Source organism: Cherax quadricarinatus, chromosome 37 (genome assembly GCF_038502225.1).
Source record: "Cherax quadricarinatus isolate ZL_2023a chromosome 37, ASM3850222v1, whole genome shotgun sequence".
Taxonomy (NCBI): domain Eukaryota; kingdom Metazoa; phylum Arthropoda; class Malacostraca; order Decapoda; family Parastacidae; genus Cherax; species Cherax quadricarinatus.
The window spans coordinates 9473553-9487487 of NC_091328.1; the positions used below are offsets into that span (position 1 = coordinate 9473553).

The window sequence follows — 13935 nt, forward strand, 5'->3', positions numbered from 1 at the left end:
TTTTGTAATGATATAGACTTAACAGTTGAGACTATAAGTATGGAGGAAGTATAAATGTTTCAATATTTGGATCTGTGAAAGATGTGGTAAATGATAAAATAGACAAGGAGGAAAAAAGTTAGCTTATATATCAAGGCTTCTGTAGAAAGAAAGAATATCTCTGGAGGCAAAAAAGGGAAAGGAATGATATGCATTACTAATAGTTAGGATACCTGATTATGCAAGTCTAGCAGATAATTATTTACAGTTTAATTTTGTGTACAAGGATATGTATGATAGGCTCTGGTATACCCAGCTTGGTATACCCAAATAGACATTTTTTTTTTTTCAACAAACTGGCCCTATCCCAGTGAGGCAGGGTGACCTAAAAAGAAAAATGAGTTTCTCTTTTTAAATTTAGTAATGTATAAAGGAGAAGGGGTTGCTAGCCCCTTGCTCCCAGCATTTTAGTCGCCTCTTACAACATGCATGGCTTAAGGAGAAAGAATTCTGTTCCACTTCCCCATGGAGACCTAATACTTTTTTTTTTTTTTCAACATGTCAACCGTTTCCCACTGAGGCAGGGTGACCCAAAAAGAAAGACAAACCCAAAATGAAAGAAAAAAACTTTCATCATTCAACACTTTCACCATCATTCATACATAATCACTGTCTTTGCAGAGGCTCTCAGATATGACATTGTAGATGTCCCTCCAAACTGCCAGTGTCCCAAACACCTCCTTTAAAGAGCAGGCATTGTACTTCCCACCTCCAGGACTCAAGTCTGGCTAACTGGTTTCCCTGAATCCCATCACAAAATATTACCCTGCTCACACTCCAACAGCTCATCAGGTCTCTAAACAGAGGAGTCGTAAGGGGGGGGCACCCCGGGTGACACCATAGAGCCTGTAAAGGTGACACTAATGACCAAAACTATGCTGCAGCAACCTAAGAGAAAAATTCTTCGTTTCTATATAGCCTATTATAGGATTACAAGTACAAACAGGCCTGTATAGGGAAAATCATTGATTTTGATGATGTGATAGATGATTTTGCAGGATTGAAGGCAAGGAAATGAAATATCAGATATTTTTGAGATAGTTACCTGTACTCAAGGTTAAATCAGAACTAGTGTTTTTCTTCATTTTTAAATTTTTTTTTTCGTTGTTGAAGATGAATAAATGTAGGATCTGTTGGCTATACTAAAAGTGGTATTTGAGTTTATTTTTTTTTTTTTTTTTCTCAACAAGTCGGCCATCTCCCACCGAGGCAGGGTGACCCAAAAAAGAAAGAAAATCCCCAAAAAGAAAATACTTTCATCATCATTCAACACTTTCACCACACTCACACATTATCACTGCTTTTGCAGAGGTGCTCAGAATACAACAGTTTAGAAGCATATACGTATAAAGATACATAACATACCCCTCCAAACTGCCAATATCCCAAACCCCTCCTTTAAAGTGCAGGCATTGTACTTCCCATTTCCAGGACTCAAGTCCGACTATATGAAAATAACCGGTTTCCCTGAATCCCTTCACTAAATATTACCCTGCTCACACTCCAACAGATCGTCAGGTCCCAAGTATCATTCGTCTCCATTCACTCCTATCTAACACGCTCATGCACGCTTGCTGGAAGTCCAAGCCCCTCGCCCACAAAACCTCCTTTACCCCCTCTTTCCAACCCTTTTGAGGACGACCCCTACCCCTCCTTCCTTCCTCTTTAGATTTACAGTGGACCCCCGCATACCGTTGGCATCACATAACGTTAAATCCGCATACCGCTACATTTTATCGCCAAGATTTTGCCTCGCATACCGCTAAAAAACCCGCTCAACGCTGTTCGTCCGAGACGCGTCTAATGTGTGCCCTTAGCCAGCCTCACATGTTCCGCCGGTGGCATTGTTTACCAGCCAGCCTCCGCGGTAACATCCAAGCATACAATCGGAACATTTCGTATTATTACAGTGTTTCTGGTGATTTTATCTGCAAAATAAGTGACCATGGGCCCCAAGAAAGCTTCTAGTGCCAACCCTACAGGAATAAGGGTGAGAATTACTATAGAGATGAAGAAAGAGATCATTGATAAGTATGAAAGTGGAGTGCGTGTCTCCGAGCTGGCCAGGTTGTATAGTAAACCCCAATCAACCATCGCTACTATTGTGGGCAACAAAAAGGCAATCAAGGAAGCTGTTCTTGCCAAAGGTTTAACTGTGTTTTCGAAACAGAGATCGCAAGTGATGGAAGATGTTGAGAAACTGTTATTGGTGTGGATAAATGAGAAACAGATAGCAGGAGATAGCATCTCTCAAGTGATCATAAGTGAAAAGGCTAGGAAGTTGCATGAGGATTTAATTAAAAAAATGCCTGCAACTAGTGATGATGTGAGTGAATTTAAGGCCAGCAAAGGTTGGTTTGAGAGATTTAAGAGGCATAGTGGCATACATAGTGTGATAAGGCATGGTGAGGCTGCCAGTTCGGACCACAAAGCAGCTGAAAAATATGTGCAGGAATTCAAGGAGTACATAGAAACTGAAGGACTGAAACCTGAACAAGTGTTTAATTGTGACGAAACAGGCCTGTTTTGGAAGAAAATGCCAAGCAGGACCTACATTACTCAGGAGGAAAAGGCACTCCCAGGACATAAGCCTATGAAAGACAGGCTTACTCTGTTGATGTGTTCCAATGCTACTGGTGATTGCAAAGTGAAGCCTTTATTAGTGTATCACTCTGAAACTCCCAGACCATTCAGGCAAAAGAATGTCCTCAAGGAAAATTTGTGTGTGCTGTGGAGGGCAAACAGTAAGGCATGGGTCACTAGGGACTTTTTCTATGACTGGTTACACCATGCATTTGCCCCCAATGTGAAAGATTACCTAACTGAAAAGAAATTAGAACTTAAGTGCCTCCTGGTGTTAGACAATGCCCCTGGTCATCCTACAGACGTGGCAGAGCGACTTTATGGGGACATGAAATTCATTAAGGTGAAGTTTTTGCCTCCTAATACCACTCCTCTCCTGCAGCCCATGGACCAGCAGGTTATTGCAAACTTCAAAAATCTGTACACAAAAGCTCTGTTTGAAAGGTGCTTTGTAGTGACCTCAGAAACTCAACTGACTCTAAGAGAGTTTTGGAGAGATCACTTTAATATCCTCAATTGTGTAAACCTTATAGGTAAGGCTTGGGAGGGAGTGACTAAGAGGACCTTGAACTCTGCTTGGAAGAAACTGTGGCCAGAATGTGTAGACCAAAGGGATTTTGAAGGGTTTCAGGCTAACCCTGAGAATCCTATGCCAGTTGAGGAATCCATTATGGCATTGGGAAAGTCCTTGGGGTTGGAGGTTAGTGGGGATGATGTGGAAGAGTTGGTGGAGGAGGACAATGAAGAACTAACCACTGATGAGCTGATAGATCAGCTTCAACAGCAAGAGGCCAGACCTGAGGAAACTGGTTCGAAGGAGGGGAGAGAGAAATTGAAGAAATTGCCTACTACAAAGATTAAGGAAATCTGTGCAAAGTGGCTTGAAGTGCAAACCTTCATGGATGAAAATCACCCTCACACAGCTATTGCAAGCCGTGCTGGTGACTATTACACTGACAATGTTGTGAAACACTTTAGGGAAGTCATAAAGGAACGAGAGGTACAGGCCACTATGGACAGATATGTTGTGCGACAAAACTCCAGTGACTCTGAAGCTGGTCCTAGTGGCATTAAAAGAAGAAGAGAAGTAACCCCAGAAAAGGACTTGACACCTCAAGTCTTAATGGAAGGGGATTCCCCTTCTAAACACTAACACTCTCTCCTCCTCCCATCCCATCAATCATCACCAGATCTTCAATAAAAGTAAGTGTCATGTAATTTTGCATGCCTTTTTCAGTTTGTGTGTATTAAAATTAATATTTCATGTGGAAAAAATTTTTTTTTTTCATACTTTGGGGTGTCTTGCACGGATTAATTTGATTTCCATTATTTCTTATGGGGAAAATTCATTCGCATAACGATAATTTCGCATAACAATGAGCTCTCTTGCACGGATTAATATCGCTATGCGGGGGTCCACTGTATATGCTTTCCATGTCATTCTACTTTGATCCATTCTCTCTAAATGACCAAACCACCTCAACAACCCCTCTTCTGCCCTCTGACTAATGCTTTTATTAACTCCACACCTTCTCCTAATTTCCACACTTCGAATTTTCTGCATAATATTTACACCACACATTGCCCTTAAACAGGACATCTCCACTACCTCCAACCGTCTCCTCGCTGCTGCATTTACCACCCAAGCTTCACATCCATATAAGAGTGTTGGTACTACTATACCTTCATACATTCCCTTCTTTGCCTCCATAGATAACGTTTTTTGACTCCACATATACCTCAACGCACCACTCGCCTTTTTTCCTTCATCAATTCTATGATTAACCTCATCCTTCATAAATCCATCCGCCGACACGTCAACTCCCAAGTATCTGAAAACATTCACTTCTTCCATACTCCTCCTCCCCAATTTGATATCCAATTTTTCTTTATCTAAATCATTTGATACCCTCATCACCTTACTCTTTTCTATGTTCACTTTCAACTTTCTACCTTTACACACATTATCAAACTCATCTACTAACCTTTGCCATTTTTCTTTAGAATCTCCCATAAGCACAGTATCATCAGCAAAAAGTAACTGTGTCAGTTCCCATTTTGAGTTTGATTCCCCATAATTTAATCCCACCCCTCTCCCGAACACCCTAGCATTTACTTCTTTTACAACCCCATCTATAAATATATTAAACAACCATGAGTTTATATTTCCTCAATATTACTACAATTATTTATTTTATCATTAATAAAGTTCGGTTTATTGTCTTTAAACGTTCTCATTGCTAAACGTTAGTCACTGGTCATTCAGCAGTGATGTAACTGGAGTTTACTACCCCCATCCTCCCTGCCCTTGGATTTCATGGGGGTGACACCAATGATTCTGTCCCGGGTGACACCAACTCTAGAGACGCCTCTGTCTCTAAAACCATTCATCTCCATTCACTCCTATCTAACATGCTCACACATACTTGCTGGGCGTCCAAGCCACTCACCCACAAAATCTCCTTCACCTCCCACTCTCCAACCTTTCCTAGGATGACCCCTACCCTGCCTTCCTTTCCCTACAGATTTATACTCTCCATGTCTACGTTAATTCATCCTCTCTAAATGACCATAATATTTACACCACATATTGCCCTTAGACACGATATCTCCACTGCCTCCAACCTTCATGCTGCAGCATTTACAACCCATGCTTAACATCCATATAAGAGTGTTGGTACCACTATACTCTCATACATTCCCTTCTTTGCCTCCATGGATAACGCTTTTTGTCTCCACAGATACCTCAACACACCACTCACCTTTTTTTCTTTATCAGTTCTATGGTTTACTACTTTCAACAAACTGGCTGTATCCCACCAAGGCAGGGTGGCCCAAAAAGAAAAACTAAAGTTTCTCTTTTTAAATTCAGTAATTTATACAGGAGAAGGGGTTACTAGCCCCTTGCTCCCAGTATTTTAGTCGCCTCTTACAACACGCATGGTTTACAGAGAAAGAATTCTGTTAAACTTCCCCATGGAGGTAAGAGGAAATAAACAAGAACAAGAACTAGTAAGAAAATAGAAGAAAACCCAGAGGGGTGTGTATAGTATATATACATCTACATATATGTGTAGTGTGACCTAAGTGTAAGTAGAAGTAGCAAGATGTACCTGAAGTCTTGCATGTTTATGAGACAGAAAAAAGACACCAGCAATCCTACCTTCATTTAAAACCAGTACAGGTTTGTTTTACACTCACTTGGCAGGACGGTAGTACCTCCCTAGGCAGTTGGTGTCTACCATCCTACTACCTAGAATAAAGGAGGGCCTCTCGACCCGCAGAGGGTTAAGCAACTTGCTACCTATTCCATACACTTGCAACATCTGTCACATTGTTCCCCTATCCATCCTATCGTATGCCTTTTTTTAAATGCACAAGTGCAATGAAAACTTCCCTATCTTTATCAAAATATTGTTCACATATATGCTTCAATGTGAACACTTGATCTACATATCCCTTACCCATTCTAAAGCCTCCTTATTCATCTGCAATCCTGCTCTGTCTAACCTCTAATTCTTTCAATAATAACCCTACCATACACTTTACCTGGTATACTCAGTAAACTTATTCCCCTATAATTTTTAGTCTCTGTTGTCCCCCTTCCCTTTATATAAAGGAACTATACAAAGAGACATTTTTTTTTGTTTTTTTCCCAACAAATCGGCCGTCTCCCACCGAGGCAGGGTGACCCAAAAAAGAAAGAAAATCCCCAAAAAGAAAATACTTTCATCATCATTCAACACTTTCACCACACTCACACATTATCACTGTTTTTGCAGAGGTGCTTAGAATACAACAGTTTAGAAGCATACACATATAAAGATACACAACATATCCCTCCAAACTGCCAATATCCCAAACCCCTCCTTTAAAGTGCAAGCATTGTACTTCCCATTTCCAGGACTCAAGTCCGACTATATGAAAATAACCGGTTTCCCTGAATCCCTTCACTAAATATTACCCTGCTCACACTCCAACAGATCGTCAGGTCCCAAGTACCATTCGTCTCCATTCACTCCTATCTAACACGCTCACACACTCTTGCTGGAAGTCCAAGCCCCTTGCCCACAAAACCTCCTTTACCCCCTCTCTCCAACCCTTTCGAGGACGACCCCTACCCCTCCTTCCTTCCCCTATAGATTTATATGCTTTCCATGTCATTCTACTTTGATCCATTCTCTCTAAATGACCAAACCACCTCAACAACCCCTCTTCTGCCCTCTGACTAATACTTTTATTAACTCCACACCTTCTCCTAATTTCCACACTTCGAATTTTCTGCATAATATTTACACCACACATTGCCCTTAAACAGGACATCTCCACTACCTCCAACCGTCTCCTCGCTGCTGCATTTACCACCCAAGCTTCACACCCATATAAGAGTGTTGGTACTATACTTTCATACATTCCCTTCTTTGCCTCCATAGATAACGTTTTTTGACTCCACATATACCTCAACGCACCACTCGCCTTTTTTCCCTCATCAATTCTATGATTAACCTCATCCTTCATAAATCCATCCGCCGACACGTCTACTCCCAAGTATCTGAAAACATTCACTTCTTCCATACTCCTCCTCCCCAGTTTGATATCCAATTTTTCTTTATCTAAATAATTTGATACCCTCATCACCTTACTCTTTTCTATGTTCACTTTCAACTTTCTACCTTTACACACATTCCCAAACTCATCCACTAACCTTTGCAATTTTTCTTTAGAATCTCCCATAAGCACAGTATCATCAGCAAAAAGTAACTGTGTCAATTCCCATTTTGAATTTGATTCCCCAAAATTTAATCCCACCCCTCTCCCGAACACCCTAGCATTTACTTCCTTTACAACCCCATCTATAAATATATTAAACAACCATGGTGACATTACACATCCCTGTCTAAGACCTACTTTTACCGGGAAGTAGTCTCCCTCTCTTCTACACACCCTAACCTGAGCCTCATTATCCTCATAAAAACTCTTTACAGCATTTAATAACTTACCACCTATTCCATATACTTGCAACATCTGCCACATTGCTGCTCTATCCACTCTGTCATACGCCTTTTCTAAATCCATAAATGCAATAAAAACTTCCCTACCTTTATCTAAATACTGTTCACATATATGCTTCAATGTAAACACTTGATCTACACATCCCCTACCCACTCTGAAACCTCCTTGCTCATCCACAATCCTACATTCTGTCTTACCTCTAATTCTTTCAATTATAACCCTACCATACACTTTTCCTGGTATACTCAGTAAACTTATTCCTCTATAATTTTTACAGTCTATTTTGTCCCCTTTCCCTTTATATAAAGGGACTATACATGCTCTCTGCCAATCCCTAGGTACCTTCCCCTCTTTCATACATTTATTAAACAAAAGTACCAACCACTCCAACACTATATCCCCCCCCCCCTGCTTTTAACATTTCTGTCATGATCCCATCAGTTCCAGCTGCTTTACCCCCTTTCATTCTACGTAATGCCTCACGTACCTCCCCCACACTTACACTCTGCTCTTCTTCACTCCTAAAAGATGGTATACCTCCCTGACCAGTGCATGAAATTACTGCCTCTCTTTCTTCCTTAACATTTAAAAGTTCCTCAAAATATTCTCGACATCTACCTAATCTCCCCATCTACTAACTCCCCTACTCTGTTTTTAACTGACAAATCCATACTTTCCCTAGGCTTTCTTAACTTGTTTAACTCACTCCAAAATTTTTTCTTATTTTCATTAAAATTTCTTGACAGTGCCTCTCCCACTCTTTCATCTGCTCTCCTTTTGCACTCTCTCACCACTCTCTTCACCTTTCTTTTACTCTCCATATACTCTGCTCTTCTTATAACACTTCTGCTTTGTAAAAACCTCTCATAAGCTACCTTTTTCTCTTTTATCACACCCTTTACTTCATCATTCCACCAATCACTCCTCTTTCCTCCTGCCCCCACCCTCCTATAACCACAAACTTCTGCCCCACATTCTAATACTGCATTTTTAAAACTATTCCAACCCTCAACCCCCCCAACTACTCATCTTTGCACTAGCCCACCTTTCTGCCAATAGTCGCTTATATCTCACCTGAACTTCCTCCTTCCTTAGTTTATACACTTTCACCTCCCTCTTACTTGTTGTTGCCACCTTCCTCTTTTCCCATCTACCTCTTACTCTAACTGTAGCTACAACTAAATAATGATCCGTTATATCAGTTGCCCCCCTATAAACATGTACATCCTGGAGCCTACTCATCAACCTTTTATCCACCAATACATAATCTAATAAACTACTCTCATTATGTGCTACATCATACCTTGTATATTTATTTATCCTCTTTTTCATAAAATATGTATTACTTATTACCAAATCTCTTTCTACACATATCTCAATTAAAGGCTCCCCATTTACATTTACCCCTGGCACCCCAAATTTACCTACTACTCCCTCCATAACATTTTTACCCACTTTAGCATTGAAATCCCCAACCACCATTACTCACACTTGATTCAAAACTCCCCACGCATTCACTCAACATTTCCCAAAATCTCTCTCCTCTACACTTCTCTCTTCTCCAGGTACATACACGCTTATTATAACCCACTTTTCACATTCAATCTATTTTACTCCACATAATCCTTGAATTAATACATTTATAGTCCCTCTTTTCCTGCCGTAGCGTATCCTTCAACATTATTGCTACTCCTTCTTTAGCTCTAACTATTTGAAACCCCTCACCTAATCCCATTTATTCCTCTCCATTGAAACTCTCCCTCCCCCTTCAGCTTTGTTTCACTTAAAGCCAGGACATCCAGCTTCTTCTCATTCATAACATCCACTATCATCTCTTTCTTATCATTTACACAACATCCACGCACATTCAGACTTCCCACTTTGACAATTTTATTCTTCTTATTCTTTTTAGTAATCTTTACAGGAAAAGGGGTTACTAGCCCATTGTTCTTGGCATTTTAGTTGACTTTTACAACACGCTTGGCTTACGGAGGAAAGATTCTTATTCCACTTCCCCATGGATATAAGAGAGACATATTCTGACTAAATTTATTACATTAACTTGAAAAATACATGTACCATTTGTTGCAATGAGGATTTCTTTAAAATTTTGTCTGTCCATTTGTTGGGTCTGTTGTGTGTTGTTTGTAGACCTAACAGATTTTCTTTGCATTCCATTTGTAAAACTGTAAAAATCTTGCAGTGACTAGAGTGCATAACAAACTAAGTATTTTTAGCACAGTATGACAGTTTCCCTGCTGCAGCGCTTTATTATACTTATTGATAAATTTTGTAATGTGTCCTGTAGCTCGATCGCTAGCACACTCGGCTCACGCACTGAAGTCTGGAGTTCGAACCTCCTCTGGTATAGCTGGAAAACATTAGGGATGTGTTTCCATAAGACGCCTGCTGTCTCTGTTCACCCATCAGTAGTAATAGGTACCTGGGTGTTAGTCGACTGGTGTGGGTCGCATCCTGGGACAAAACGCCTAATTTGCCCAAAATGCTGAGCATATCAAGTGGCTTTCTATGTAGTAGTATGTCATTGATGTCAGCTAGGCCTGTATATCATGTACATGTACTTGTAGTAAATAAAGATATGATTATATATCATTATATTATCTGAAGAACTATACTGTATAAGGTGGACTTCATTAAAGGATGTAATTTGTCACTTTTTTTTTGTGCCAGATGATGGGTCGGGAAAGTGGCCATATGCAGGTTCGATTGAGGCTGCTAAGGCTTTGGGAGCAAATACAGTTGAAAAGGTAAGACCACCAATTCAGTATGTCAGATACAGTATGATAAGGCCTATAATTCTAAGGTTTTAAAGCATGAAAACTTCCGAAGCTATCACAGTCTATAAGTTGTATTTATATTTGTTGCATCTCTAAAATACCAGGTTCAGACATGACTACCAATTTTCACTTGTATATGTCTCCTTTTGTTTCTTCTACTAAAAGAATCCCATTTTCTCTGCCACCCTAGGCTATCCCAGTGGTCTGAACTCATTTGTTTTACTAGTCATAGCAGTTTGCATGGGGATATAGCAGTGTCATGGTTCGTCAAGCCTCTTGCCGATTTTTTATTATAGAAAGTAATAGTACAGAAGATATTGGTGTTTCACACACCTTTATATTGCAGCTCATCAATCGTAAAACTTTAATTGGTTTCTGTGTTCTCCATTTGTAATTGTGAATGTTTAATTTTGAGTGTAAGTTAGATACTTTGTGTAATGGGGCTTCAACCAGTGATAATGATTTTCTCCATCTATGTGCAGAATTCATTTTACACCTGTGCATGTAATGTATCATTTGTGATTAGTGGTGGTGGACTCTTAGAAATTTGTCTCCAACAGGGGATGAGCAACATAAGGGGGGCTGCAACCCCTTCTCTCATTCCATCGTCTGGAGACCAGATTTGAAACGCATTTTGAAGATGGAATATGTACGCTGGAGTTTAATTATCATTTGTGGCTAGACTTGGTTACTATTATCGAAATGACCCCCTAACCTTTTTCTTGTCCCTTTCTTGAAGGAAAACAATCTACAACTCTGATTACTAGCATATCTTCTTTGGATTTGATACTGGCTATGCCTCATTACCAATGGAGGCAAAGATTACCTTTAGCTGGATTGCTGGACATTCTGGGATTCAAGGGAACTTAGCATACCTTTGGCTATTCTTTTCAGTGTCACTTCAAACTGGCATAGTGCCTGACGAGTGGAAAAGGGCAAATGTAATACCTATTTACAAGGCAGGTGACAGGTCCTTAGCTTCGAACTATAGACAAATAAGCCTTACCTCCATAGTGGGAAAATTTATGGAATCAATAATTGCCGAAGCAATTCGTAGCCATCTCGAAAGGCATAAATTGATTAATGAATCTCAGCACAGTTTTACAAAGGGGTATTCCTGTCTTACGAATTTACTAACTTTCTTCACTGAGGTATTTGAGGAAGCAGATCATGGTATTGAATATGATATTGTGTATATGGACTTCAGTAAGGCTTTCGATAGAGTTCCACATCAGAGGCTATTGAGGAAACTTAAGGAACACGGAATAGGAGGAGAAATTTTTTTCATGGGTAGGGGCATGGTTGACGAATAGGCAGCAGAGAATTTGCATAAATGGGGAGAAATCGGAATGGGGGCACGTCACAAGCGGTGTTCCACAGGGGTCAGTGTTGGGCCCCTTGTTGTTCACAATCTACATAAACGACATACGTATATGAGGGAATAAATAGCGACATAAGCAAATTTGCTGATGACACCAAAATAGGCCGTCCAGTTCATTCTAATGAGGACATTAGAGCACTCCAGGATGATTTGAATAGACTGATGCAGTGGTCGGAGAAGTGGCAGATGCAGCTTAATATAGACAAATGCCAAGTTCTAAATGTTGGACAGGAAAATAACCATGCCACATATGAACTAAATAATGTAGATTTTAATATTACGGATTGCGAAAAGGATTTAGGAGTTCTGGTTAGTAGTAGTCTAAAACCAAGACAACAGTGTATTAGTGTTTGCAATAAAGCTAACAGAATCCTTGGCTTCATAGCAAGAAGTATAAATAATAGGAGTCCTCAGGTTGTTCTTCAACTCTATATATCTTTGGTTAGGCCTCATTTAGATTATGCTGTACAGTTTTGGTCACCGTATTACAGAATGGTTATAAATGCACTGGAAAACTTACAAAGGAGGATGACAAAGTTGATCCCATGTATCAGAAATCTTCCCTATGAGGATAGGCTGAGGGCCCTGAACCTGCACTCTCTAGAAAGGCATAGAATTAGGGGGGATATGATTGAGGTGTATAAATGGAAAACAGGAATTAATAAAGGGGATGTAAATAGCGTGCTAAAAATATCTAACATAGACAGGACTCGCAGCAATGGCTTTAAATTGGAAAAATTCAGATTCAGGAAGGACTTAGGAAAGCACTGGTTTGGTAAGAGTTGTAGATGACTGGAAAAAACTCCCGAGTACCGTCATAGATGCTAAGACTTTTTTTTTATTATTATTATTATCACACTGGCCGATTCCCACCAAGGCAGGGTGGCCCGAAAAAGAAAAACTTTCACCATCATTCACTTCATCACTGTCTTGCCAGAAGGGTGCTTTACACTACAGTTTTTAAACTGCAACATTAACACCCCTCCTTCAGAGTGCAGGCACTGTACTTCCCATGTCCAGGACTCAAGTCCGGCCTGCCGGTTTCCCTGAATCCCTTCATAAATGTTACTTTGCTCACACTCCAACAGCACGTCAAGTATTAAAAACCATTTGTCTCCATTCGTTCCTATCAAACATGCTCACGCATGCCTGCTGGAAGTCCAAGCCCCTCGCACACAAAACCTCCTTTACCCCCTCCCTCCAACCTTTCCTAGGCCAACCCCTACCCCTTTCTTCCTTCCACTACAGACTGATACACTCTTGAAGTCACTCTGTTTCGCTCCATTCTCTCTACATGTCCGAACCACCTCAGCAACCCTTCCTCAGCCCTCTGGACAACAGTTTTGGTAATCCTGCACCTCCTCCTAACTTCCAAACTATGAATTCTCTACATTATATTCACACTACACATTGCCCTCAGACATGACATCTCCACTGCCTCCAGCCTTCTCCTCGCTGCAACATTCATCACCCATGCTTCACACCCATATAAGAGCATTGGTAAAACTATACTCTCATACATTCCCCTCTTTGCCTCCAAGGACAAAGTTCTTTGTCTCCACAGACTCCTAAGTGCACCACTCACCCTTTTCCACTCATCAATTCTATGATTCACCTCATCTTTCATAGACCCATCCACTGACACGTCCACTCCCAAATATCTGAATACATTCACCTCCTCCATACTCTCTCCCTCCAATCTGATATCCAATCTTTCATCACCTAATCTTTTTGTTATCCTCATTACCTTACTCTTTCCTGTATTCACTTTTAATTTTCTTCTTTTGCACACCCTACCAAATTCATCCACCAATCTCTGCAGCTTCTCTTCAGAATCTCCCAAGAGCACAGTGTCATCAGCAAAGAGCAACTGGGACAACTCCCACTTTGTGTGATTCTTTATCTTTTAACTCCACGCCTCTTGCCAAGACCCTCGCATTTACTTCTCTTACAACCCCATCTATAAATATATTAAACAACCACGGTGACATCACACATCCTTGTCTAAGGCCTACTTTTACTGGGAAATAATTTCCCTCCTTCCTACATACTCTAACTTGAGCCTCACTATCCTCATAAAAACTCTTCACTGCTTTCAGTAACCTACCTCCCACACCATAC

At 40.5% G+C, this 13935-nt stretch overlaps 1 protein-coding gene across 4 annotated transcripts in view; it reads left to right on the forward strand.

Moving 5' to 3' along the window:
• LOC128702238 (glutamine amidotransferase-like class 1 domain-containing protein 3, mitochondrial) overlaps positions 1 to 13935 on the forward strand; it is a 69903-nt gene that overhangs the window by 13293 nt on the left and 42675 nt on the right. For all 4 annotated transcript variants that reach the window (XM_053796434.2, XM_053796427.2, XM_053796419.2 and 1 more), the window contains one exon: positions 10327 to 10403. In XM_053796434.2, the coding sequence (XP_053652409.1) occupies positions 10327 to 10403 (77 nt within the window). The remainder of the gene's footprint in view (positions 1 to 10326; positions 10404 to 13935) is intronic.